We start from the raw sequence: 27,110 nt of genomic DNA, 5'->3' as shown, positions 1-27,110 counted from the left end.
CCATCAAGGCAGGCACTTATAGGATGTCCGCGATCTTTTCAAATTCGCCTTTACCCACTGTGGAGTTTTTTTAATTTTATAAATTTCCTATTAATTCCAAATTTAGGTATGTACCTGTCTTGCATTACATGTAAAACATTTTTAAAGCTGTTCAACTGCTCCTTGACTGTTTCCACACTTAAAAGCTTATCCCAATCTATCCTCCTTAGACTATAATGCATCCGCTCAAAATTTGCCCTACCAAAGTTAAACTTAACAATTTTAGTCTTTGCTTCCGTACTCTTAACAAAACACTGAGAACTGTTATTATTTTATGGTCACTTGACCCTAGTGGTTAAATCGCCTCTACAACCTTAATTCTATTTTATTACAAAATATTAAATCTAGACAAGCTTCACTTCACGCTGGTGCTTTAACATACTGTGTTAAAAAACAGTCACTGACTACTTTGAAAAACTCCTGCTCTTGTGCTCCTCCATTTGCAAGGTTATTCCAGTTAATATTTAGATAATTAATGTCCCCCATGACTAAAACATTCCCCTGTAAACTTGCCTTTTTAATATTACTAAAAAGATTTGTGTTGAAATTACTGTTTACATTGGGTGGTCTATAACACATTCCTAAAATAAGGCCTCTTTTCCTAATGCTTTCCAGGCAAAGCCACGTGTCCTCACTAAAATGTGGATCATTGTCCAACTGAAATGGACTTGCATTTAAATTCTGTTTGACATGAACAGCAATTTCACCTCCTTTTCTGTTCTGTGTGTCCTTCCAAAAAAATGTAAATCCCTCTATGTTACACTCATTCCCACCTTTGTTATTTAGCCAGGTTTCCATTTTTGCTATAATATCATAATTATGCTCTACTACATAAAGCTCCAACTAACTTGCCTAATTTTTGATGCTTCTAGCATTAAGGCAAGCTATTTTTTAATGTGTTGCTCCTTCTATATTTACAGTGCATCCGGAAAGTATAAACAGCGCATCACTTTTTCCACATTTTGTTATGTTACAGCCTTATTCCAAAATGGATTAAATTCAGTTTTTTCCTCAGAATTCTACACACAACACCCCATAATGACAACGTGAAAAAAGTTTACTTGAGGTTTTTGCAAATTTATTAAAAATGTATTAAAATTTCAGAGCGCTTACATTCTGGACTGCAATGTCAGCATTGATTGAAGTCTCATGGCTTATAAGGGCAGACTGTCATGAATACAGTGCATTGCGTCAAAAATAGCAAGATTTGGCATAAAGCTTTATAAGCTTTGTGAATCTAAAACAGGATACATTTGGAATTTGGTTCTGTACACATGGAAAGGGACAATGTTTGATCCAAAATACAATCAGTACAGTGTTGCTATGTCATCGGTGCAGACTTTGACAGATGCTCTTCTGGATCAAGTTTACTGTGAAACTATGGTCAATTTTTATGCTTCGCCAGAGCTATTTGACATCTTGCTGCAAACAGTCTGACGCATATGGAACACTGCATCCTAATAGTTGTGGCATGCCTAAAAACTCTGACAGAGCTATATTACAGCAAGGAGCGCTAGTAGCTTGGCAAAAGGGTAAAGTGCTTGCACTGAAATGGAAGGACAAGAAAGATGTTTGTCTACTTAGCACTGTACATAATGCAGCTACAGTCACTGTACAGGCAAAAGGCAACAAGCAGGTTACGAAGCCTTTTGCTGTTGTAGATTACAATAGCACAATGGGCGGTGTAAATCATGTGGATCAATAATACTTTATATACCGTTATGTAGGATTTCGTTATTTGGTGGAACAGTGCATTTGGAATGCATTCATCTTATACAAACAAAAAGATGGCAAAACTGTATCTCACACAACCTTTACATGCCAACTTGTAGAAGAAATCATTGTTGCACATCTGCCATCTACACTACTGCTAAACAGACGCGGTGGACCCAGCACATCGTGGATCAATTCAGAGCATCTTATTGATAGACATTTTATTGATTATATACCTCCAACAGGAAAATAACAGAATCCAACTCATACCTGTGCAGTGAGATGTTGAAAAACTGATAAATCTGGAAAGAAAATCCGAAAAGAAACATGCTATTATTGTCCCGACTGTGACGTTGGATTGTGTCTTTCACTGTGCTTTAAGATTTGCCATTCAAAGGACTCATTTCGAGATTATATACTGTTTTGGCATAATTAGTAGTATTTATTATTACTGTTATTATTATTGTTAATTTCATATTATTATTTTTAATCGTCATTACTATTATTTGTGTCATTAGTATACTTTTGAGATTTAATAAAAATTTAATTTTTCATGCCAAAAAAAAAAAAAGCAACACTTTTTACATATTTGTTTCGAATAAAATGCAATGCTAAGGAGGTTAAACAATCCTTGACTAGCCTACTCATACTCCAACCCAATACATTGGTGCCCCTCCAGTTCAGATGTAACCTGTTGTGGTGAAACAGGTCGCATGTGTTCCAAAAGGAGCTCCAATGCCCCATAAATCTATATCCTTCTACCCTGCACCAAGATCTGAGTCACGCTTTAAGCCTTGTAATCTTCTCAATCTTACCTGGACTGGAACGTGGCACAGGCAGAACTTCAGAGAAGACTATCTTGTCAGTTTTGCTTCTCAGCTTGGCACCTAACTCTTTGAATTTGGATTGCAAAACTGACAGACTATCCTTATGTATGCCATTTGTTCTAACATGGACAATGACAACTGGATCCACCCCCACTTTGGCCAAGAGCCTATCCACCTTTCCAGGGAGGTCCCCCACTTGTGCACCCGGAAGGCAACACACCGTGCAAAACTCCCTGTCTCTGAAACAAACCTGCACTTCAATTTCCCTAATGAATCAAGTCCCCAATTATTACTACCTCTCTCTTTCTGGGAACTGGTTTTGAGTTGTCCTGTTGGGGCTCCTCATCCCTGCCTACCACCTCAGAAACATCAGATATGACGCCCAGCTCCACAAAGACCTGAAAGCGGTTTGACATTTCTAATTCTGGGGTTGATGCCCCCAGACAGTGAGCACCCACAACCTTTTCAAACACCCACTACTTTTGCTCCTGTGCAGGTGAAACAAAGCATAAAACCCTTCTAAAGGGAAAAAAGCTTCAAAAATTCTGCATGGTTCCTTAGCGGAAACCAAAACTCAAGTTTACAGTATAAGAGCAAAATGCATTTTTTTAAATTCACTCTCACACCACAGAAAACCCAAAAACTTTCAGCAACCTGTCTTGCTTGCAAAATTGATGTCAGCATGTCCTCTCTCTCCAGATAGAATCTGCCATAGAAACTCACTGATAGAGTGGGAAATAAAACGTACTTTTTTACTCTGAATAGTTTTTAACTCAGAGAATCATAGACAAAAACATCTGTAAATAAAAAAAATTATGTACTATGTATTATTACGTTTCTCACACTTGTGCCCCTCTTCCATCTCTCCATGCTCATTGTTATTTAGCAGCCTAAAATTAAAGGCACACATTGCATTTCTTTAAGGTTTAGAAAATGTTAAAATCTATTTAGCTTTTAATATTTAATAAAAATAATATAAGTACTTCATTATTGAAAAGTACTCAATTTAAAAAAAAAACAAACCAATGACAGTAAGCCAAAGTGGTTTATTTAAGTTGCTATATACCCTATTACTGCAATTTTCAAGACAGGTTAACCACTTTTGTAGCTGTGTATTATGCAATACACATCACACAGTCTTTTGCATTTTAAATTATATGTATATAGTTGAAAAGTTCATCTGATATAGAGATACATGGTATACAACAATTATTTATGTATGGATAAAACAGCAATTAAAAAAAATGCACTGTATTCTCTTATTTTTGTGTTTCCACCCCTTGTAGAAATTACATTTGAGTATAAGTAATTCAAACTCTGTATAATTCTTTTGCTTTCGCTGAAAATATGGGACACATTTACTAAAGAATAAAGACAACAAGCAAAATAGATTCCAGGAATGTTCAGGGAAAGAAAACTGAGGAAGATTATTGTGGCTAGTTACCCAGAATTATACTCTTATGTGCTTTGCAAGGCACCTTGTACTGATGTGTACTGTGAAGAGAACTAAATAATGTTTGACTGATTTATTATTATAATTCATATAAACATCAGAATCTCTGTGAAAAATCTTATGCTGTTAATTGTATATTACAAGTTGCCTAAAATGCACAAGAATACGTAGGACAATGCACATTTTCAGGAAAGCTTGAAATTAGTAAATAAATGAAATTAAGTATAGAATACATTCAAATTAAAGAATTTCTTGTTCATCCATTGCTATACATTTTTGTTTTCTTTAATACGAAGGAAAATGTTTTTATAATCCTAAAATACACTTTCATCACAATTTGTCTTGTAACTTGCAGAGAATACTTTAAAAAAAAGGAAACGTTAAGAACTGTACTGTGATTTAAACATGCTTAGCCCAGCATAAAACAAATCACAATTTAAAAGGAATACAAAACAAGAGAATAATACAGGGACATCACTCACAGCGTTGGCTCGAGAAAGTTCTCGACATGTGCTTAAGAGTCCATTCTGCAGTACATCCCTCTGCTGGATCACATTCTGAATAGCTATGGGGTTTTCGCCATTCATTTCAATTTCTTGACTAGCTGAAAGCAAGGCTTGTTCGAGAGTGTGCTGTGGTAAGGTACAAGAAGAACTATTCATTAAGCTGTTGTTATGTAAAAGGATTTTCATTTCGATTTTTGGTAACAACCACATATACTTTTTTTTTACCTTTTCTCTGTGAAGTTGCTGGAGCTTTTCTTCCTGTGTCCTGACAAGCTTGTCCTGCTCACAGAGACGGCTGAGCTTAGCCTGCAAAAATGACAGTAAAAATGAGGCGTGTTTTTAAAATTGCTGGAGGCACTTCATATAGCAAAGTAAGGTTAATTTTCACTGGGAATTTACAATAATAACTTACAAAAAACAGATTTAGAAATAATCTTTTTTCAGATGGTTTCATGTACGAGTATAATATATGAACTTACAGTCATGGAAATTAAGGAAATCATTCAATTCTATAATTTCATTAATCAAGGTCTAAATCAGAATTGTTGTCATGAATCTCAATACACAGAGAAATCATACCTCAGATGACAAGTAAAATACAACAGATTTCAACATATTGTTATTTTTTTTTTTTTTTTCAAAAAACAACCAAACATTTAGAAACTATGTCGGGGAAACAATAAATAAACCTTTCCAACTTCCATAGTAATTAAAAGAAAATCTTGCAGCCTGGTGCTGCTAAACAAAAGCACATGGTTATGTGCTCTGGATCACACAGGGTTGCGTTTACATCAAGTTAAGAAGGAAGGACATCACCGTTACCTCAGAGATGCAATTGTTGCTGCTCAACTATCTGTCAAGGGTTATGTGGCCATTCGTAACAATTTGAAATTCACTATTCTACAGTGAAAATAATTGTTTCCCTAAAGGACAGACTTCTAGACAGTTGCAAGTCTTCACAGGAGTGGATATTCTAGCAATTTCAGCCCAAGGTAAGTTTGTTTAATGCTCAGAGACAAGTTAAAAAAAAACAAAAAACTACATCACATGACCTACACACCTTGGTGAGAGTGTTAAATATTCATATTCACAACGGTACAATAAGAATGAGACTGAACAAGTATGTTTTTCATACAAGGGACACAATCGAAAAGTCCCTTCTCCCCAAAAATGACATAGAGCAAATTTTCTAAATTACATCTGAACAAACCACACAAATTCTGTAACAATAACTCCTGAAATGATGAAACCAAGGTGGAGATAATTGGTCATCATGTACAGTGCCATGGTTGACAAAAAACAAACAGCATATCACTGCAAACAAATCAAATCAACTGTTAGGCATGGTGGCAGAAGGGTGGTGATTTGGGCTTGTTTTGCAGTCACAAGACCTGGGAAACTTGCAGACATCTGGACAACTATGAACTCCACTTCACACCAAAATATTCTTGACACAAATGTAAGACTGTCTGTTTGACTGCTTAAGCTGGGACAAAACTGTATCATGCAACAAAACAACGATCCCAAGCATAGCAACAATTCAACATCTGAATGGCTAATAAAAGAAAAAAAAAATCAAGATGTTGGAATGTCCAAATCAAAAACCTAAACATAAATGGACCCCCTCATATATTAATGACCTGAAAGAACATTGTAAAGAAGAGTGGGCCAAAAGTTCTTCACAGTGTTGTGAGAGACCAATCAACAGTTATTGCTGATCAAAGGCTGGTCTACATGTTACTGAATTATAGGGTGTACTTATTTCCCCCAAATACAGTAGTTTCTAAATGTTTGTTTACTTTTTAGAAAAAAATAATATATTGAAATCTGTTTTATTTGTTATCTGAGGTTAGATTTCTCAAATTATTGAAATTGGTGATGACAATTCTGATTTAAACCCTGATTAATAAAATCATAGTCTTTAAGATGGCAGTACTTTCTTTCTCACATGATCATATATATAATATATTAATATATATATACAGTGATCCCTCGCTATATCTTGCTTCGACTTTCGCGGCTTCACTCCATCGCGGATTTTAAATGTAAGCATATCTAAATATATATCACAGATTTTTCGCTGGTTCAGGGATTTCTGCGGACAATGGGTCTTTTAATTTATGGTACATGCTTCCTCAGTTGGTTTCCCCAGTTGATTTCATACAAGGGACGCTATTGGCAGATGGCTGAGAAGCTACCCAATCCTCAATGATATACGATATGCTTCCCACGCAGTGCTTGGCATACTTCCCGAACAGCACGTATTGATTTTTGATTGTTTGCTTTTCTCTGTCTCTCTCACTCTCTCTGACATTCTCTGCTCTTGACTGAGGGGGTGTGAGCAGCTGCTTTGTCCGGCGGTGCTTTGCATACTTGAAAGCTGAACAGCCCAATTGATTTTTGATTGTTTGCTTTTCTCTCTCTGACATTCTCTGCTCCTGACGCGCACTCCTTTGAAGAGGAAGATATGTTTGTATTCTTTTATTTGTGAGACGGAACTCTCATCTCTGTCTTGTCATGAAGCACAGTTTAAACTTTTGACTAAAGGGTGTTATTTCATGTCTAGAGGGCTCTAATAATGTTAAAAACATATTTAGAAGGTCGTAAACAGGATTTCTATGCTCTGTGAAAATATTCGATTATAAATAAAGAATCATACTTTATGGAAATTCATTTATCGCGGTAGAGTCTGGAACGGATTAACCGCGATAAATGAGGGTTTACTGTATATATTTTTAATTAGAGCACTGCATCAAGTCAATGAAACTTCTGGGATATTGATCTGGTAAGTTAAGTAGTAGAGGGGGTTGTTAATCAGTTTCAGCTGCTTTGGTGTTAATGAAATTAACAACAGGTGCACTAGGGGGGCAACACTGAGACAACCCCCAAAACAGGAACGGTTTAACAGATGGAGGCCACTGACATTTATCCCTCCTCATCTCTTCTGACTGTTTTTTCACTAGTTTTGCATTTGGCGATAGTCAGTGCCACTACTGGTAGCATGAGGCGATACCTGGATTCTACAGAGGTTACACTGGTAGTCCAACTTCTCCGGGATGGCACATCAATATGTGCCATTGCCAGAGGGTTTGCTGTGTCTCCTAGCACAGTGTTAAGGGCATGGAGGAGATTTCAGGAGACAGGCAGTTATTCTAGGAGAGCTGGACAAGGCTGTAAAAGGTCCTTAACCCATCAGCAGGGCCGGTATCTGATTCTTTGGGTAAGGAGGAACAGCATGAGTACTGCCAGAGCCCTACTAAATGACTTCCAGCAGGCCACTGGTGTGAATGTCTCTGACCAAACAATCAGAAACCAACTTCTTGAGGGTGGCCTGAGGAGCCCAGTATATGCAGGCTTAAAAAGAACATCCAAATAATAAATAAAGACTTTATGACCACGACCTTCCGAATCCACCTTATTAGTCCCACCTTCCTTTCAAAATCCCCCCACCCCTCAATCACTATATATTGCCTTTGATTCTTATGTCTAATCATGATTATGTCTAATCATTTTCCTCTAATGATGATACCTGGTATGTTATTGAAAGCTTAGGAATAAAAAAAAATATTTTAGGATATGTGACCAATTTTTTCCCTATTCCCTTTCTCTCGAGCTACAAATATATCTACTTATATAAATATATATAAAATTGGGCTGGGAATCAAAAATGTTAAACAATTAATTGCAATGTTGTATGTAAATAATTATGATTAATCACTTCTAACATTAAAAGATGTAATAATAAAATAAGTATGGAAATCATGAAGTAAATAAACACTGAATCACAAAAATAATGAAGGAATCAAAAAAAAAAAAAATAAAAAAAATGGCATACTTTAAACTTAAATGACCTTAAACCTGAACTTTTAACAAAATACTACTTGAGCAAGTACAACCTGAATTTGAATGCATTCCTAAAAGGTAAGTTGAAAAGAAGGCAATAAGAAAATGAGCCCAATTTATTAAAAGCCCTAACAAAAAAAAAAAAAAAACAAAAAAAAACTTGTGTTAATTCATAAATTGGCACAGTATATAAAACACAGATAATTCAAAGTAAAACCAAATGATCATAATGACTGTAGATTTTGTATGCACTGCTAAGACCGATTTATTTGAAAGTATAAGTATTTCCTAAATGGTCATACATAAAAATTGTGTTAAAACTGCACAAATACCATCCTAAACTGCTCATAAATACATATATACACAGAGAGAGAGAGGGGGGTTTCTAAACTCTTTTGGGACTCCCTCCAAAGGGACAGCGCACCAAAGAGTGTCCAGAAGTGAGATTGCCAGGGGCCTCATGTATGAATGGTGCGTACGCAGAGAAATGTTGCTTAAGAACTTTTCCACGTTCAAATCGCGATGTATAAAACCTACACTTGGCGTAAAGCCACGCACTTTTCCACGTTACCTCATACCTTGTCATACGCAAGTTCTCCGCTCGGTTTTGCAGACTGGCGGCACCCAGTGTCAAAGCAGTGCTACTGTTCCTGTGTGGTTACTCTTTTATTTTCCTGATGCGGCTTTATAAATACACTGAAACTAACCGCATATTGTTTATTAGTGTTATGCATCTGATTGTAATTAACTTGTAACAATATAATGGTCCAGGGAATAGCCATAGTATTCCAAATACCATAACTGCTTTAGTGTTGTTACTCTCACTGCACCTTCTTCTTCTTTCAGCTGCTCCCGTTAGGAGTTGCCACAGCGGATCATCTTTTTCCATATTACTCTCACTGCATCACTCAGAGTATTTATATCACTATATCTGAGTGGGGAATCTCAGCAGCAGCTGATTGGAAAGAGAATTATTGGTATACAGTATCAAGCACATGCTGTCTCAGCCATGGCAAAACGTTTCAAGGCCTTTCCTGTATGGACCTCGTGGTTCGGAAACAGTTTCATCCCAAGAACTTTAAATGCACTTAATCAATTGCTCCTTGTAGAACTGTGTGTACTTATAAGTACAATCATCCCACTTTAAACTTGCACTACAGTTATAATATTACACAACCTGAGCCACTTATAAAGCACGTATTTACATGTGATGACGATATAATTTTTAAGATGAAATGCAGCAAAATGTTTATTATATTATACAGATAAAACTTTAACTTCATTTAAATAATCTATATTCTTCACTGGGACTGGCATGAAGGATAGAATAATTAAACATGTACTATGAAGATATTTCAATGTTCCTTAAATGTTTTGAAGAATCGGTGGCTCTAAGCTTACATATGGCTTAATGTCTATTACAGAGCTGATTGTGTGGTGATCGGTTACTTGGAGAAAGGAATGCAAGGACTGCAGGGGCGGCCACGCCAATATATAATGAATATAAAACAGAAAGAGAAAAAAACGACACAGCTAAAAACGCAGCAGCTAATTTCTACAAAAGTTAAATGCTTGTGTCATGAGCATGAGGTGGCTATGCAGTGTCCGCAACAGACGTGGCCATCCACCATGCATAAGATACCATATTGACATTGGCAGGCAAAGAGGCCACCGATTCTTTCTCTGCCCAGGGCCGCCCATGAGTACTGCTGCAATAAATAATTTCATTGAAGGTCGCACACAATCACTGCGCTGTAAAACCCATGTTTAATAACGTGCTTTAACTCCTATCAGCATGAAAATGATATCATGTATACATCTCAGTATTTTAGTTATTCAGAGAGCTGTAATATCACGAATGTAATGGATTATGTGTCCAGTCAGAGGAAGAGAGCCGGTTTAAGAGAAGCAAGTAGTGATTCACACACATAGAGCACATAGAAGATCACATACAAAACAAAGTATTTAACGTGCTACTTTAATTACAATGTGATTTGAGAAACTGGTTAATTAAACGATTTTAAGATGAAGTTTATGATGTTCTACTTTAATGACAAAATAAACTACATGATTAAAGTGGAAATTTCGAGATTGAAGTTGACATTTCGTACTTTTTCCCCACTGTGGGCCTTTTTTTTCCTCTGTACCCTAATAAGCTCTCATATGACACAGACAGTGGGCTACGACTCATATCTGACAAATTCTTTTTTTATTTCCAGAACTGTGTGACCCTGTGAACGTGAGCTTTCAAGTGTCTCCAACATGCTATATCACTCAATCAACTTCCTTTTGTTGATTATACCACGGTTTAAATAAAGAAATAGTATGTTTTTCCTTTGCCTCCACTTGGTATTCTCTGAAATTCTTATATTTCCCCCGTGCTTTTCCCATTGTCTTTTTACAGAAGGCTGAGCTTAAGGGCGATTTATATTGATTTGAATATTCAAAGAGGCGTAATTCTGGGAGGAGTTGGGGCAGGACAGAAGGCGCGTGCACGAGCGTTACTTTTCACACTGACCAGGATTTATGGAGCGGAAGAACGCGGAAGTTTGAGCATGAACAGATTCCTGAATCTGGATTTTTCTGTGCGTAAGCACATTTGGCCTTTTGTGCTTACATCATGTTATAGTGCGAACTCTACGCATGCTGTTATACATGAGGCCCCAGGTCTATGAAAGACAGCCTACCAGTTGCTGCGTTAACCACAGACTCCCAGCGATGTAGCGGCTCGTAGTGAAAGAAAATCCGGACCAAATGCATTTGCGATATAAGTACAAATGCAAGGAACAGTATTACTTGGCCACGACCCTGCCTGATTGCTGTGACTGTGTATAGGAGAGTGGAAGATCCCACTACAATAAATAACTGTGCTGTTCTCTCTCTCTCTCAACAAGTGTTGTCTAAGTTTCTTTTTTGTATAACATTACCAAATTTCACTTAGATCCGTGAAGATCATTTTTGAGATTTTGGGGTATTTAGTTTTTCATATTGTGGAATGGACGAGTTACATCTAAATACTGATATACTGAAATGTCCTTTCTTATCAGATACCTACTAACCTAGATGTATCATTCTGTTAAAACTTTAGCTTTTCAACTAAAATAGTGTTGAGTAAGTGAGTGGCAATCAGATTTGCATTCTAGACTGTTACATAGATGGTGTTCTCTTAAATAGATAACACTTTTGTGTTCTCAATTACTATTTTATGTTAGGTAGAATGTCCAGTGGGGCTAGATGTTTTTTTGGCCTGGAAATACTGCAGATTTTGTTGTTTTTTTTTCTCTCCAGCTTGACTGGAGGTTTTTTTTCCTTTCCTGTCCATCTTGATCAACTGACTGTATCATCAGACTGTCAATTAGATACTTAAACAATTACTTTAATTATTTTATTCTCCTAATTATACATCTATCTTATGTAAGTGTGCATTATTTTTAAATGTTATTCATGTATTATTTGTATCTCATTTTAATGTGTTTTTCTTTGCATGTAACTACTACTTTGACATCTTGTAAAGTACTTTAGGCTACATCATTTGTATGAAAATGTTATTGTTTTGTTTATTTTAATAAGTACATTCTTAACATTTTGTCTGTGTTCAGATGCTTAAAATATATACATATATTTATAGGTAATTAAGATGACTCTCCATATGTACTCACATCAATGTCAAGATCTTCAGGCTTGTATGTGAATGATGAATCTCTAAATCCATCCATCTAAGAAAAATAAATGCCAACCATAGTAAAACAGACAAATACATAAATTAAGACAAATATGCTTGGTTTAATTTGCTTTTAAAACAGCTTCAAAACAAACAGTTCATAATTCACTTATACACACATATATATGAAGGGAGCAATGTGGTAAAATAAATTACTAATATCCTCTACAATAACATATTTTATAAAATGCACTAATGCACTACTCTTTTTACTACCCAGTCTTCCCAGCCAAGAAACACTTTAAGCACAAATTGTAAAAAAAAAAAAAAAATCTTTCTTACATGGGAACACTGACTTGCTATTTTCTTATTAAAGAATTTTTTTTGGTGTCCAGCTTGACATGTTCTTGTAAAATATATTTCAAACCTATAAAGTAAATTAAGTTTGCAGATGAAATGTATCATACAGAGACAATATATCAGCTTGGGAATATAAATTATTGCTCAGCTGTACTTGTTTGTTTAGTTTCCATAATGAAATACTTGTGTAAAAAGTATTTAAGTACCGGTAAATACTGTTACTTTATTCTATCTAACAGACAAAGATATATATAAACAATCTGCCTAAAACTAGACAATGGGGGTGTGTAAAGTGAGAAATGCAACTACACAAGCATGTGCAAGTAAACACTGAATGTATGTTACCTTTAGTTTTCTGCATGGTGGGTATATTAAAAAAGCTCTCTTTAGGAGTAATAATATATAAATATATATATTATTATATAATATATATTATATATCATGATGTATCAAACAAGTCCACATAGTTTCATAACTGATGCAGATATTCAGATAATACTCATATACTTTCAGTTTTAAACGGATATCCAAATGTCACAAAATACTGCACTGTATAAGCCTTTTCTTCTATTTCACAAGTACACATTCCACTAAACAGCTTTCTTTTACATACTTTAATCCATTTTTTACCTAATGTTTTCAGATTTCTGGCAATATAAAGTATAAGAACAATTTCAATTAAGGCATAAGCCCATCAAGTGCACGTTTTATTCACTTTCACAAAAATATTAAAATACACATAAACGTGTTATTTTCTTACCAGCAAGCATTTCAGGATTCAGCTTTTACAAACATTTTAGATAACTGTTTAGGACATGCTATTGCCACACATGCCACTTCAACATACAACATGCAAACACACGCTGGTGAACATTTTTAGGATTAGGGTTGGTGTTTGAAAACAACATGAGCTCAGAAGCTTACACATTTTTTTGAAAAATATGTGCAATGGGGAATGGCTTTGTGCCGATGTATGAATAAGCAGCAGCACTTTTACACTAAAGAAACGAAAACGTGGCCAAGCAGTGCACTTCAGTTAATCAAACACTGAGATAAATCCTTAAAATCAATCTTAGTAAAAATTGACTCAATTATAAAACAAGTAAGGCTATCTATTTCAGTTAATGTTAAACATTTTTTGTGGGATCTTAAATGTCCCCCGCTAGAAGCAGTAACGTTATCAAATAGTAATTGCAGGTAAAGCACATATATTCAACCACAGATCAAAAATGGTCAAAACTGCATATGAGCATGACTTCAAATAAAACACATATATCAGTTTAGCAGATGAAAACTTAAAACATTTGTTTCAAATTTTTTTTCACATTTAGACAATTCCTTTCACAGTGGAAAACCACAAAAGGGAAAAAAAATATATATATATATATATTTTAAAATGCTCATATTTTTATTAGAAAGTTTCTTCTTAATGTGTATACATGTGACAAAATAATGCATTTTAATGTGACTCTTCAGTTAAGGTGAGAGGATGACTTAATATAATATGGGGACATTTTTTTAATCAAACATTTTTTATGTAGCACCTTTCAAAGAACAAGAATCTATAGTTAGTTGAAAGAGCTACAGAATTTGCATAAATTCTCATTTACTGCTGAAAGTTTCTTGTAAAGTATTGCAAGTCCAACAAGGTAAGATTGTCAACATCATCAATTAGAAACAGTAATTGGCTGCAAGCTGAGTGGGAACAAATTGATTTTGGTGAATTGTTTTTCTCTTAATGTTAATGAGTCTTTTTAAACACGCTATGTCATTTTAGCAACTTATGATAATGTTTTTTAGTATTTTAAAATGAAATCTTTTTATTAGAGGAAATATTTAAAAAAAAATTAACAGCATTTTAAAGAGCCCGTGCTTAAAAAACAATGCATTACACATTCTGTCAAAGCTTATAGGAAAATAAAAAAAATGAACAGCTGCCAAACAATCAGTTATTATACTCAACAAAATATTGTAATAATTATTTTTTCACACTTTTACAAAGTGTTCTTATAATAAAATATATTCAAAGAGATAAACCTTAACCCCCCCACTTTACAGAACATACAGTATCAAATACACCATTTAGTTTAAATTTCAAAGAACTTTAACATCTACTGGTCAAGTATATACAAACTGGATTATGAAGACTCATTACATATGCTAACATCTAATTATATCTAATTATATGTTAAGTATGAAATTAAAAGAGACTGGATTTTGTGAATAAACTTTTTTAAAAAAATACAGTATAATTCATCATTGGCACTATTAATATTAAACTTAAGACTAACTTTGCTTATGCAATGCCAATAGTTTGACATTCAGAAATCTGTGTTACTGATCTGACCTTATTTTGTACTTTTATTGAATTTTTTTCCCCTTTTTGTTAAAATGCCTTCATAACGGGGCTGCAGTCAGAACCATAAGTAAATGTAAGAACGTGTCCATATTTTAAGGCTATGTTTATTTGTACTGAACAGAGTAAATGAGTGTTTCAAGATGGTTAAAAACTGACCTGCCAAAACAATTTATAAATTTCTTGCACAATTTGAGACAATTGCCTATATTTGAAAAAAAATTACTGCACAAAAACAAAGTTCCCCAAATGTCCTGTTCTATTAAAAACATTATTGTAGTACCACTTGTAAGATCTAGCCATCACTGTTTAAATTCACACAATTTGAAGCTTTATTCAAGTGCAAAAAAAAAAAGAAAAAAGTACCAAAGAGAGCTTCATACATCATATGCCATGCCAACAAAGTTCGGTCCCACTGTCCACTATAGCAATGGATGAAATGGGTTTAGAAACAAACAAAAATATAAAATGCCATGAGGGAAACTGGGAGTAAACCCAAAGGTTGTCAATAAAAAGGAGTTTTGGGAAAGATGATACAAGCAGAGCCATTAATTTCTCCAAGACCTTACTTGCTGGTACAGCTGGGGCCTGGGTGCCGAGTTCTCAATCATTGTGTGAACCATGAAGATTAAGGGTTCATTTTCTTTCATCTAGTTCAAATCAGGAGGAGCATATAGCAAACATCAGTTTAATGCATAGAAAGATTGGACAGTCAATACTGAAAAGCAGGCTTTTACATGGTTCTTTTTCACATTGCACAGAAGAATCAGTGAAAACGTGGCATATATTTGAAAAATCTCAGTTGAGTCTTCACATATACTCAATTTCTCTAACAATTACCATATTTTGCAGCAACATAACAGGAATTAGTTTTTCTTGATGTTTAAAGTATGTTACATTATTTTAGTTACTTTTAATGACCACATACATTAATTTGGCGATGCATTTTGAAAATAATCAATTTCTTATAGCATGAAATAGCCTTTTTGATTAGGGTGTGGTAATATTCATATTCACTATTTTTTTTAACTTAAAACAATTGTAGGCTATAGCCTACAATTTAGCCACGGGATTTGTTAACACAATAATATTAAAATAAAATAACACCCCTTCACAGAATTCCGATTACATACGTTGCTACAGCTAAACAGCATTTTTTAGGAGCCAGAAAGCCTAAGTTATACTGCGAATATGTTTACAAATGTATATCAAAGATAATTTAACTAGACATTTCCAACGCATAATCACGGTGTACTATAAAAAACATTTTATTTAAAATATGTTGCAGTTGCCTTGGAAATAATATTACAATTAACATTTTGAAATAACCTATACCACGTCTTTCCTCATTTTGTTTACTTACTTCTATTAATTTATTTTGCATAAATTTAAAATAAAAACACTTTAAATGACACCAAATTTGGCTATTTTTAAATTATTCCATAGATATACTGCTACTAAGTCATTTATTACATGAAAATGTCTCTGTTAGGACTAAAAGACAGATGATATTTTAAAAATAAAATGAGGTGACTTTTTAAAATATAGAATTTTGTGAGCAATTGAAATTCCAGTTAATTTAACAGGGGAGAAATAAAAAATTCAAATGCATTTCAACTTTATTGTAAATCTCAAATTACATAAAAAATGCTATATTCCTTAAGCCTTTACTTCAAGCACACAACTTCAGATACCATTCAATGGAGGGTTTTGATCTTTTTAAAACTCAATTTAAGTGCTACAAAAGTCACCAAAGAGCATTATGTGAACATTTAATCCATGCTTGTGACCTTTTGTAAGAACCCCTTTTAATAAAATGAATTTAAACTATTTATTAATTGAGATTAAAACAACTAAATCCTTTTAGATATAAAAGCCAGAAGAATTAAAAAGGGAACATAAACAATGCTTAATTTCTGTGATTTATCGCAAGTCATATAAAGTATTTATATTATCCAGTTATTACCATAAAAGAACAAGATTAGATGAAAAAAAGATAAATTATCATCATAATAATGTATAGATATAGTATGTAGTAAATAGTATTATTCTCAGTTGGATTCTGAATGGGTTATGTTTTTAGCCATTTCAAGACATAAAAAGATGGCAGGAAAATGCCTGACAAAACCTGGTATGATTAAGTATTCTTTATGTCCTGACTTCCACCACAAATTACAAAGCAGATTATAATTAAAGCTATTAGGCAATGCTCAAGGCATGTGACATTTACTTTACAGCAAATGAAGTTAATGTTCCCTGTCAAAAGTTTGACTTTGGGAATCCACTTTAAGATCATTCTTATAAAGAACAAAATAAACATATATTATATGCATGAGGATATGGTATCTACTTCTTTCACTATATAAAGTTTTATATATATATATATCCTTGAAAAGACTCAGGTTAACAAATAATTCTGTCAGGTCAAAGTTAATGAACTTTGATGGTCACTTAAGGAGCTCACCCAGCACGTTTTTTTGTTAAAATAAATTATCAAACATAAATCACTCAAAGGAGCATCAGTCCAATACATTAAAAAAAAAATCACTTAAGAAAGAAATGACAAAAAGTGTGGTAAGAACAAAATGTTAATTTGTAAAACAGAAAATGGGAAAGTCATGAAGGACCAATGTTAACAAGTGAAAAAAAGAAGAAAAATGGAAAATTAAAGCTAAGGAAAATAATTAATAAATAATGTCAACATTAAGGGACTTTTTTTAAAACACAAAGTAATGTCACTTTAAATGTGTTAGATGTTAAGTTAATGTAAATATCAGTCAGTTCAACAAAAGCAGAGAAAGAAGTATCAAACAATTCGGTCAATATGAATATTACATTTAAAATACATATCAAACATTTGCCCTTCAGCTGGAGAAAATGAATCATACTGCACATAAAAAAATGACAAAAGTATATAGGTAGCCATTGCATCTGAATAAAAGGAACAGTATATGACAATAGTATTTCTATGCATTATCTGTGGAAACACTTTCTTAATTGATGTGTTTATGGAGCAATCGTTTCCATGTTCAATGTACATCATTTTGTTTTTACACAGTAAGAGAAAAAAGAACATCTGCAGTCATATCTAACCAAACAACATACACACTAACAAGAATCAGTTTTCCCACCTGATTATCCAAATACACAAGGTTCCTTTGAAGGTGATGTGAAAGAATCTCATTCTATCGGCAGCAATAAAGAGAAACAAAGACAGTGAGGCAGGAAAGGGGAAAGGACTTGAACTATTAAGGTATAGGAGAGAGTGCAGTCGTTTTACTAAACAAGAAATAAGGACAATTAATATTGTATGTACAAAACTGTCTAATGTACTGTTGGCTGGAAAATCAATCTGTAATGTACATTTTCATGTTATTTTAGTAAATAAGACTGAAATAAAATAAGTGATCAAGACCATATAACCTATTTTATGTTAGGGATGCAGACATACTTTATAAAGAAAAATAAATGTAATAAGTATTGCTGTTCTGAGGGAAAAAACAAGTTCCAGTTCAGAATTAGAAAATATTCTCCCCTGCCTGGAGAATAATGTAAGGCAATTTAAAATGTGGTATTTGCTACATTGTATTTGAATACAGTATAAAAGAAAAGCAGTATGTGACTTTTAAAAAATTCAATTCAAATTATTTTTATGTAGAGTCCTTCTAAATAGTACAGCTCAGTGTGCTCTTCTTAACTATTACATTTTCCTTTCTTTGTAACTTGATGCATATTTGAGTGCTACATATCACTCTTGTTACTGCTATTTTTACCCTGTAAACTCTGTCAGGTTAGGTGCTGTAGTATTCTGTTTTATTCAGAGTAGTTATCTAATTATCAAATTGCTAGATCTAAAATAAATAAATAAATAAATGAAAGCTAAAATTTATAGATGAAACAAAAACGCCTTTGAACATTTTCTAGAATGGCCTAATTATGTATAAGATTCATAAGTGTTCCACAAAAGGGAGTAATCCCTTTACTCAGTGTCATATAAGCACTTATTTTAAAAGTATTATTCATATGAAAATAAATGTAAAAAGCATTAACAGATGGGTGGTTGATGTACCAAATATAAAAACCAGTGAAATATACACATAGTGTATAGTTCAATAGAAATAACGCTACTGCAGCTGAAATTTAGCAAAATCAAGATATTTGGTTTAATGAGAAAAAAAAACAAGAAAGCAATGCAGCAAATACCTAAACAAATCATGAAGAAACTTGCTTTTTCAAGGAACTACAAAATTACGGAAATGGTATACAACACACGTCATCTATTAGCTGACCTTTGGATTGGTGGCATCAAGATTTAGTTGCATAAGCTGTGCTAACGTATGCTCTCGGATGCTATTCAGCTCTGCCTGCTGCCGCCTCAGCTTGATTAACAGCAGAGTCAACTCTTCTGGCTGTAGGCCCCGAAGGGAGAGTCAAAGAAGGAACAAGATGTTAGGATGGCATTAGTAATGGATTACAGGAAAATATAACTGGGAAAAATGAAAACCACAAATCTCTCTCAGCAGCTTTTGAGATCAACAAGTTGACATCTTGCATAAACCAGTATCTGCTAAAGAAAAATACCATAACAAAACATTTAATGGAATACTCCACACAAAAAAATATTTTTTTTTCTGTATTTACCCCATGTTGTTTGTATTGATGGCTGAAAAAAAAAAATATTCTCATAGTTTCAAGGAGGATGGATGATGTCAAGATTTATGATACAATGGACTTCAATGTGGACCAGTCCAGCTACTTGTGTCACATAACCCATATGTCAGTTACCCTGTCGTAAGATCACCTAAGATTAGCCTTGCTGGCCATCACTTCTAGCGACACATAAACAGATACAGTTAGTAACAAGTAAAAACTAGGACTATTATTGGAAAGAATATTCGTTTAACATATTAAAAAAAAAAAAAAAAAGCTCTCAATTGCACAAAATGAATACAAAGTTTTGTTAAACATATTTTATGCGTTTCTTTTCTAAGGAAGAGCACAATTTGTGAATTTTAAGACAGGATTCCCTAAAAAAATAAAAATTTCATTGAAGTCACTCACTGCAAAAACAAAACATTCTGGAATGAAGTATTGCAATGTTGCCTCATTCTGTCAGCAAATCGATGTGGTGTAAACTGAAATAAGGCACAATTTCAGCCCTACCTTTTTCTCTTTCCACTCTGCTGAAGTACATCAAATATCGAACAGGCATATGTGCTGGGTTCAAAGCTAAATAAGCCCGCTCTTCCGTTTCCAATGTCAAAAACTGTTTTTTTTTTCTATTGCAGCCAAACAGCATTTCTCACTGTGAGAATTATATGCATTACACTTCTAGAGGAGCAATCATTGGCTGTTAACTATCACATTGCCCACCCTTAGGAATAGCAACTTTCTATCATAAAATCAAATGACTATAATTTTTTTTTTTGTCAGTTGTAGAAATGTGTTGAACACTCTGAACTTATTTACGGGGATGTCACATTACGCACACAATTGACATTACTAGATGCGCAATTCTTGAATTACAACCCTTAAAAGAGCTATTTTAATAACTACAAAATACAGAAGAATAATCAAAATTTGTATGTTGATGTTAGAAGCCACTGCAAACAAACAAAATTGAATTTCACACCTTTTAACTGGCCAGAAACACAAAATATAGCAAAGAGCAGAATGCTCAGCAGGATGTGAGCTCAACAGTCAGTACTTTTGGACAATGACACCTTCTGATTTACATTTATAACAGCTTCTGATATAGTTAGTACACAAGTGAAATTTATAGGTGACACCAAAATTGGAAGGACATCAAACACAGAGAAAGAGGTGAAAATAATTAAAAATGTCCTTGACAAGCTTCAAAACTGGTAAAACAAATTTAAAAATATGAACAATTACAATGTGCTACATGTAGAAAGAAGGAACTTTAATTATAAATATAATATGGGTGACAATGACCTACAGTGAACTTCTGAAAAGAATTTGGTGATTTACACTGACACAACATTGTCATTCTTCAAGTAATTTGCAGAAACAAGTAACATTTTATACTATGCTGTGAAAACTGCTTCTGCGACTGCTTCTGGAAAACTGTGTTCAGTTCATTATCCCTGTGCTACACAAAGTGTATCTGCTCTAAAAATTGCAATTATGTGCATTCAAGTATTAAAAGGAATTTGTTACTATGAGTAAATGAATTACACCTCTTTAGACTTGGGCAGATTTGACACCTATTGAACTACTATTTTTACTCATTGGTTAAATGCCTTATATGTCTCAACACAACTCTTATCTACTTTAAATTTCTTTCAAATTATGCTGGAAGGAGCCACATTGTCCACTAGCCATTATAATGCAGATGCTTTTCCCAAATTAGTAGCATAACACCTAATTCTGCACAATTCTACTTCACATCCTCATCACAATAAAGGTATGCTATAATTTTCAAAACAGAAAAGACTGAATTTACTCAGATATTTTACAAAATATATATGACTTTATACAGTACATACTACTCTTTACCACTTTATTTATTTTTTTTCCTTTTTATTAATTTTATTACAATCCATACAAAGCAATCAAGTTTTTACAAAAAAAGAAAAATTCAGTTAAGAACAGATCGATCCCCAACCCTGAGAAAGAGAGCAAGCCAAACGGCGTGAAATTTAAGGCTTGTAAACATACCTAAATTAATAAATTCTCTGTGTTTTAAGAGCTTATTTTAAAATATTACTTGATTAGATCCTACCATGTTTTGAAAAAAGTCTGTACGGATCCTCTAACTGAGTATTTGATTTTTTCCAATTTCAAATAGTATAACACATCGGTTTCCCACTGACTTAAAAGAGGAGAGTTTGGGTTCTTCCAGTTTATCAGAATAAGTCTGCGTGCCAAAAGTGTAGTGAATGCAATCGCAATTTGTTTGTCTTTCTCCACTTTAAGCCCCTCTGGAAGAACCCCAAACACAGCTGTTAATGGGTTAGGAGGGATTGTGAGTCCAAGGCTATCTGAAAGGTAATTAAAAATTTTTGTCCAGAATAATGTTAATTTGGTGCAGGCCCAGAACATGTGAGCAAGTGAGGCTGGGACTTGGTTGCAACGTTCATTGGTTGGATCATGCCCTGGAAACATTTTGGAGAGTTTTAGTCAAGACAGATGTGCTCGATATATAATTTTAAGTTGTATAATTGTATGCTTTGCGCATATCGAGCTCGAGTGAATTCTCTGCATTACTACTTTCCACTCCTTTTCTGATATATTAAATGAGAGATCTTTTTCTCAGTGTCCTCTTGGATCTTTGAAAGGGAGGGATTGTAAAATGATTTTATATATTGTAAAGATGGAGTCTAAGTCCTTGAGATTGAGCAATATTTTTTCCAGCATGCAATGTATGCAAGATGAGGAAAATCTGGAAGGTTCTTTTTAACAAAGTTCCTGATTTGAAGATAGTGAAAGAAATTTGTAGCTGGAATGTTAAATTTGGAATGTAATTGTTCATAGGATGCAAAGATGTTGTCTATATAAAGATCTCTAAGCAAGTTAATTCCAAATTTTACCACTTTATTTTGCATTTCTTCAAAAAGGTGTGGAAAATGTACAAAACTGTGCAGATTGGAAAATTCAATAGGAAAATTAAGTTTCACATAGAAAAACTAAATTCTGAAAATTATTTGTACTACACATGCAAAGAGCTTGAAAAATTTTTTTGTTGAACTCAATTTCCTATTCTTTAGGCAAATCACAGAAGCTATTAAAAGATAAATAAAACATTATGTCTTAATACTGTGTTCATGAAAAATCAAGCAATGTTATGCCCAAACTATGTATTGCATGGCATTAGAATGTTCAGTTCAGGCCAGAATGCTAAACATATACATATCAACACTAGAAGGAGAGCAGAAAACAAAAATCAAGGGCTTGCTAAAAAACAGTATGCAGGAAGTGTCTCAACACAAGGAGGGAAAAAAATACGCAGAACATGAAAACTAGATATACTGTATGTAAAATACAGTGATACCTTGGCATACGTCCTTAATCCGTTCCAGATCCTTGGACTTATACCAAACGAATTTTTCCCATAAGAAATAATGGGAAAATGATTAATTCATTCCCATGAAAAAAAAATCCTATTGTTACTGGCATATTATACATTGATGGGGTTGTATAAAATAATTTAAACACTGCTTAATGCTAAAATACATAAATACAAAAGCAATTAGATGAAATAAATGAAAATGACTTGTCCGATAACAATGAGTTTAATTTTACTGCACAACAAAGGAGAGCGTTACAGCTCTTCCAAAGGAGCCACTTCAGGCGATTGTGTAGCACTGCCGTTGTTCCTTTTCTGGCAGTCTTCAATCCAAATCCCTAAAGCAGATTCCATCCAGACTACTGCCTTATTACATCCACTTATAACTCGTTTTGCACCCTGGTTAAAAGGACGCTGCGGCCGTAGATCTTATATTCCTTTCCTACTTTTTAAATAAAAAGAATCGTAGCCTTCAACAAATCCAAAACGTTTACCTTTTCGGCAATCATTAACATCTTCCGTTTGCACTTGGGCACGGCCCCTGAAGCAGTAGCAGATCGTTTTGGAGCCATAATGAAGGGCTTGACTATGCACAAAGATAAACACAAAAGAGCACAATTCTTTACACAGCGAAACACATTGATGCTGAATGAGCGAGACGAGACTTCCTGGTTAACACTGCATTCAGCACGCAGGAACTTAACTGCGCGCTCTGATTGGTTAGCTTCTCAGTCAGGAGAACTTAACTGCGTGCTCCGATTGGTTAGCTTCTCAGTCATCCGCCAATAGCATCCCTTGTATGAAATCAACTGGGCAAACCAACTGAGGAAGCATGTACAGTAAGTAAAAAGACACATTGTCCGCAGAACCCGCAAAGCAGTGAAAAATCCGCGTTATATATTTAGTTATGTTTTCATATAAAATCCACGATAGAGTGAAGCTGCAAAAGTCGAAGCGCGATATAGCGAGGGATTACTGTACAGGTTAAAACTTGGCCCTTGTTTTTTTAAGGCGAGTCATATTCCAAACAAAGGTCGTATACCAAGCAAAATATTTTGCCTCTAAACAGGACGTATACCAAGTTGGACTTATTCCAAAGCAGACGTATACCGAGGTACCACTGTATATCATGATTTAAGCTAAAAGGGAATTACAGAAGGATGGCTGGGAGGAGATAACGAAAAAAAGGCCACTTACAAAATGCATTTTTATAATGGAAAAACTTACAAAAACACTTTTAAACAATTGTCCTTATATAAAGGGGTTATATACACTACTGTATAAGAATATTTTATTTATCAAACTTTAATTGAACTAACTTGTCAAATATGTATTGAACAGAGTAATAAAACAGTCATGTAACCAGGCTCACTGTTTGATAGTTGCTGGACAATATGCACTACTTCCTGCATCTCACCAGCTGGACACAAGATCTTTTTCAGAAACAGCTGGAATAGAGGTTAACCCAATGCTAAAAGTCAAGCCAACTTCAATTTTTGCTTGAGCATTTTTGATTATACTAGCCAACCTGCGGCGTACCATATGCCGCATAATCAGGCCGGTTTTTTAATGATTTTTTAAGCACAGGGAGAAAATTAACATTTGAAAAATCGGTAATGTAATAAATCAGCAAGAAAAGCAACATTGTAACAATGCACGGAACGAACCAACACATAATCGTCCGTGCGGCGCTCAGGGTGGAACAGGAGGAGAGGAGAAGAATGTTCACTCCGCTCCCTCCGTCATGTTAGTCAGCTGATTTCTCGTCCAGTATGCACTGCCTGCTCATGTGCCCACCTCCAACTCGTCACTCGAGTCGTTGTCATCTTTGCACAGTGCAGATGCACCTGTGACTCACGTAGACTTTTCATTGCTCTGTGCGGTTTTGGCTGCCTCTCTATATATAATCAACCAAGACACCCGACCACGGTAGTAGTGGGGGGGCAGGAGTGGGTGGGGGTATTTTGTGTACAAAGTGCAGGAGCATCTAAGAAGACGCATGTTTGTCGCAGATGCGAATTGCTGTATGTAGCGTCTAAAACAGTTTGCTATGGTGCATGCGGTCGTGTGTCGTAACTGAAAACTCGTTTTTTAAAGACTGCTTACTTCATTGTGTATACGACTGTAGGTGAATGTATACAGCGATTCACATTCGCGACAAATTGTTTTACACGCTGCATACAGCGATTCACATCCGCGACAAATATGAATCTTCTTAGATGGTGCTGTCGCGTCCACCCATGCTCTCGAAGCACACACACTCCCTGGTCACGTGCCCGGTCGCAAGAGCAACTGACAGAGACCCAGCCACCAAGTCTAAGACCATGGGAAACCCCTCAGAAACTGTTTTACATGCTGCATACAACAATTTACATCCGCGACAAACAAACTGTTTTACACGCCGCATACAGCAATTTACATCTGTGACAAACGTGCCTCTTCTTAGATAGTCTTGCCGCGTCCACCCTTGTTCTCGAAGCATACACATCGCCTGATCATGTGGTGCCTCTGTGTGAACCGGTCAGGCACAGAGAAGGTCAGCTGCTGAGAGAGCGTCTGTTGCAGGGCCTGCATTGGTGAAGCAGGCGAGACGGTAATGAAACAGAGGCACAGGGCTTATTGGTTTTTAAAGACTGCTTCCTTCATTGTGTTTTAACCTCAGTTTTAAAGGATTGTTTTAAGGATCCCATGGGATACTACTCGCAAACTGTTTTACACGCTGCATATAGCGATTCACCTCCTCGAGAAACATGCCTCTATGAACCGTCAACATGGCTCAGAGGTGCATGTGGACTCTACGACAGACGAACATAAATGACGCCGTTTTTCCTGTGTCGTTGCATCCGAGTTGGTAGGCGTGGTTCTGCGAGTTGTTGTCGTATCCAATGGTCTTAGAGTTGGTGGGCGTGGCTCTTTCATGCGTGCGCCATGGGCGTCTTACTTGTCGGCGGCTTAGTGAATCCACGCCCCTTCCGGCATGCTTTCCATGGGTGTCTTGCCTTAGTGAATTTTATATATATAGATGGTCTGTGTGGCTGTTAGTTATGGATACAAATTAAAAAAAAAAAAAGTTGCTCATCGACCACGTGATCTCTACTGAAGAGAAAGATGTAAACGTTTTAGTCTACAATACAGACAGCTAGATGAGAGCCTAAGCTGGGTATTCAAAGTTTTCAAAAGTTCATCCAGCAGAATTTGTGAATTGTGAATCACATTGTCAAGGACATCAGAGAATATTTTGATAAAGTCCATTTAAAATAAGAAGCAGTGATCAAATATGGGACTATGTACTGAGTCATGTTGCTCGGATGGCTTTTAAAAATTATCTTTATGAAATAAAGGAATAACTGAGCTATTACTGTTGCTAAACAGATAAGATTGATGAGCTTGATGGTTTAATACCACACATGTAGGTTTGAGACTTCTGGCCAATGACACTGTATGTCTTTCTTAATTTAGCTTAACAGAACATCTTGTACATATGTGTTATCAAGGACGTTGCATAGTATGTTTTCCTCAAGTAAATCTGTGACTGAGAGCCTAGCCCAATGCTGAAACTTTTATTATCTTACAAAGATACTGTATTTTCTATACTACACATGCAAAGAGCTTGAAAAATTAAATAGAATATATCATAATAGTTTTTCGAATGAATGCTCAAAAAATTTGAAGTGTGTTAAAAAATGACTGACTGACTGACTGGCCATCAATTAAAAAATCAATCTGAGTTAGTCAATAATACATATGATTGATTTTTAGTAAAAATTATTTGGTTAATTATTTATTTTACTTTGTATAGGACATGAGAGAATGTTCATTTTTTTCAAGTACATTGCTTACTACAATGTTCTACTTCAGACCAGTGCCTTTTGTGAAAAAGGAAAAAATTGCCTATACTATTTCCCTTTTACCATCTAATTTTTAACATGAGTTATGTGAGAGAGGAAAAGGGACCTCTATGCTAATATGATATCACAGAGCGTAGCTTACATTTGACATACTGTTAGAAACACTGTACACTAATTTGAAATCTTATGTACCAAGAAATTGTTATGTGCTAAATATACTAATGGGTTCTGAGCTTTGGAAGCGGACAGTTATTGGAACATGCAAACTCTTCCAAATATTAATTGAGCTGAATGAGCGAGTCCAGAGAGATATGTTGTTACATTTCAAAGATACCCATTATCTTCACTTTTTACACACTGTCCTGAAGAGAAAAAAAAACGATCTTCTACAGAACTCCTGACAATCAAGAGTGTTAATAGCGAGTAAGCATGACTGCGATTTTAACTGTAATAATTTGCAGGGAAAGTGTTTACA

General features: G+C 34.8%; 1 protein-coding gene across 12 annotated transcripts in view; it reads right to left on the bottom strand.

Moving 5' to 3' along the window:
- Positions 1 to 27,110, bottom strand: part of plekha5 (pleckstrin homology domain containing, family A member 5) — a 461,083-nt gene that overhangs the window by 68,896 nt on the left and 365,077 nt on the right. For 7 of the 12 annotated variants that reach the window (XM_039769746.1, XM_039769747.1, XM_039769748.1 and 4 more), the window contains 6 exons: positions 19,048 to 19,167; positions 17,890 to 17,943; positions 15,328 to 15,408; positions 12,041 to 12,097; positions 4,764 to 4,844; positions 4,515 to 4,664 (listed from right to left, as the gene is read on the bottom strand). In XM_039769746.1, coding sequence (XP_039625680.1) covers positions 4,515 to 4,664; positions 4,764 to 4,844; positions 12,041 to 12,097; positions 15,328 to 15,408; positions 17,890 to 17,943; positions 19,048 to 19,167 — 543 coding nt within the window. Of the gene's footprint in view, positions 1 to 4,514; positions 4,665 to 4,763; positions 4,845 to 12,040; positions 12,098 to 12,448; positions 12,470 to 15,327; positions 15,409 to 17,889; positions 17,944 to 19,047; positions 19,168 to 27,110 lie in introns of those variants that run through there. The other 5 variants (XM_039769749.1, XM_039769753.1, XM_039769750.1 and 2 more) reach the window with 4 other exon arrangements.

Source organism: Polypterus senegalus, chromosome 11 (assembly GCF_016835505.1).
Source record: "Polypterus senegalus isolate Bchr_013 chromosome 11, ASM1683550v1, whole genome shotgun sequence".
NCBI classification, from domain to species: domain Eukaryota; kingdom Metazoa; phylum Chordata; class Cladistia; order Polypteriformes; family Polypteridae; genus Polypterus; species Polypterus senegalus.
The sequence above is the reverse complement of the archived record's forward strand: the minus strand, read 5'-3'. Positions and strand labels throughout refer to the sequence as shown.